At 45.5% G+C, this 1,222-nt stretch overlaps 1 protein-coding gene across 1 annotated transcript in view; it reads left to right on the forward strand.

Annotated features, from left to right (window-relative positions):
* Nucleotides 1–1,222, forward strand: part of CDK5RAP1 (CDK5 regulatory subunit associated protein 1) — a 35,380-nt gene that overhangs the window by 22,323 nt on the left and 11,835 nt on the right. The window contains exon 10 of the mRNA XM_045295523.1: nt 121–176. Coding sequence (XP_045151458.1) covers nt 121–176 — 56 coding nt within the window. The remainder of the gene's footprint in view (nt 1–120; nt 177–1,222) is intronic.

A 1,222-nucleotide genomic window follows, 5' to 3' on the forward strand; every position in this document is an offset into this window, starting at 1 on the left:
GGATTGTTATAAGAGCCCCCAATTAAAAAAAACACAGCTCTTTCAGAGACTTTGACGGTCTCTTACAACATTCAGTTCAAAGACTTTAGTTGACTTAGGCCTTTTTGTTCTTTATTGCAGATATTCAAGAGAAGCTTATATGGAGTTGATTCACCACATCAGAGAGTCTATTCCAGGTACATTTAAGAAACCTGTTCTCTGATCAAAGTGGGGAAAACCTAGAACAGAATTAAAAATTTTCCTGGAACCCAGACTATACCTACTCCTCACTTATCAACGATCTTGTTCGCTAACATTTTGCATTCATGGCAGTAGTAAAAAATCAGTGTTCTCACTGTGTTGTGCATTTACTCTGTACATGTGGCAGTAATGACATATGAAGCCGAGGTGTGAAGAGACACTCACACTGTCTGCGGGGACAGACTTGTGTCCCCTTGGCTGGGCCACGGTTCTCTGTGGTTTGCCATTTATGCGATGATGTAGTCATCCTCTGTTGTGTGATCTAGTAGTCCTCCATTGTCAGCAATGCTGATGTTTGCATAACAACCTGGCATGTGAAACCCAGTCACACTGATAAGTGAAGAGTGGGTGTATTGATATGGAGCTCCCCCCAGTTCCCCCAGGATCCAAGTCCCCCACTATCTCATGAATTCTGACTCATAGCGGTGCTATACAGGCAGCTGGTGGATTGGTAGAGTCGGGGCTAGGTCCAGTGAAAATGAGGAGGACCCTCAACGAGATGGACTGACACGGTAGCTGGAACAGTGGGCTCCAGCTTAGCAGCAGTTGGGAGGATGGTGCAGCTCTGGGCAGTGCAGAGTCCACAGTCAAAATTAGCTCAGCAGCACCTAGCAACAAGAGGTTCTGGTACACAGTAAGTGCTCATACCCAGAACCAAACCTCCTGCTGGCAGTGTGGTTCCAATTCCTAGAGCCCTTAGAGGACAGAGTGGAGCTGCTCTATAGAGTTTCTGAGGCTCAGGGACCAGGCAGCCTCACTTCCTGCAGAGTGACTGGTGGCTTTGAGCTGCTACCCTTGGGATTAGCCCAGCACTTAACCTACTGTGCCATTGGGGCTTCTAATAAGGATTCAGTAACAGATAATTATTGTTACTTACTGCCTTACATGAAAACAGTGGAACAGAATTCAAAGGCATATATTTCTTTGTATGAGGCACCGCAAGGTTTTCCCTAATAAAAATAAGAACCAATTTGAGAATGAC

The sequence above is a fragment of the Echinops telfairi genome, unplaced genomic scaffold (assembly GCF_000313985.2).
Source record: "Echinops telfairi isolate 266 unplaced genomic scaffold, ASM31398v2 ScPeMD7_5592;HRSCAF=6446, whole genome shotgun sequence".
NCBI classification, from domain to species: Eukaryota; Metazoa; Chordata; class Mammalia; order Afrosoricida; family Tenrecidae; genus Echinops; species Echinops telfairi.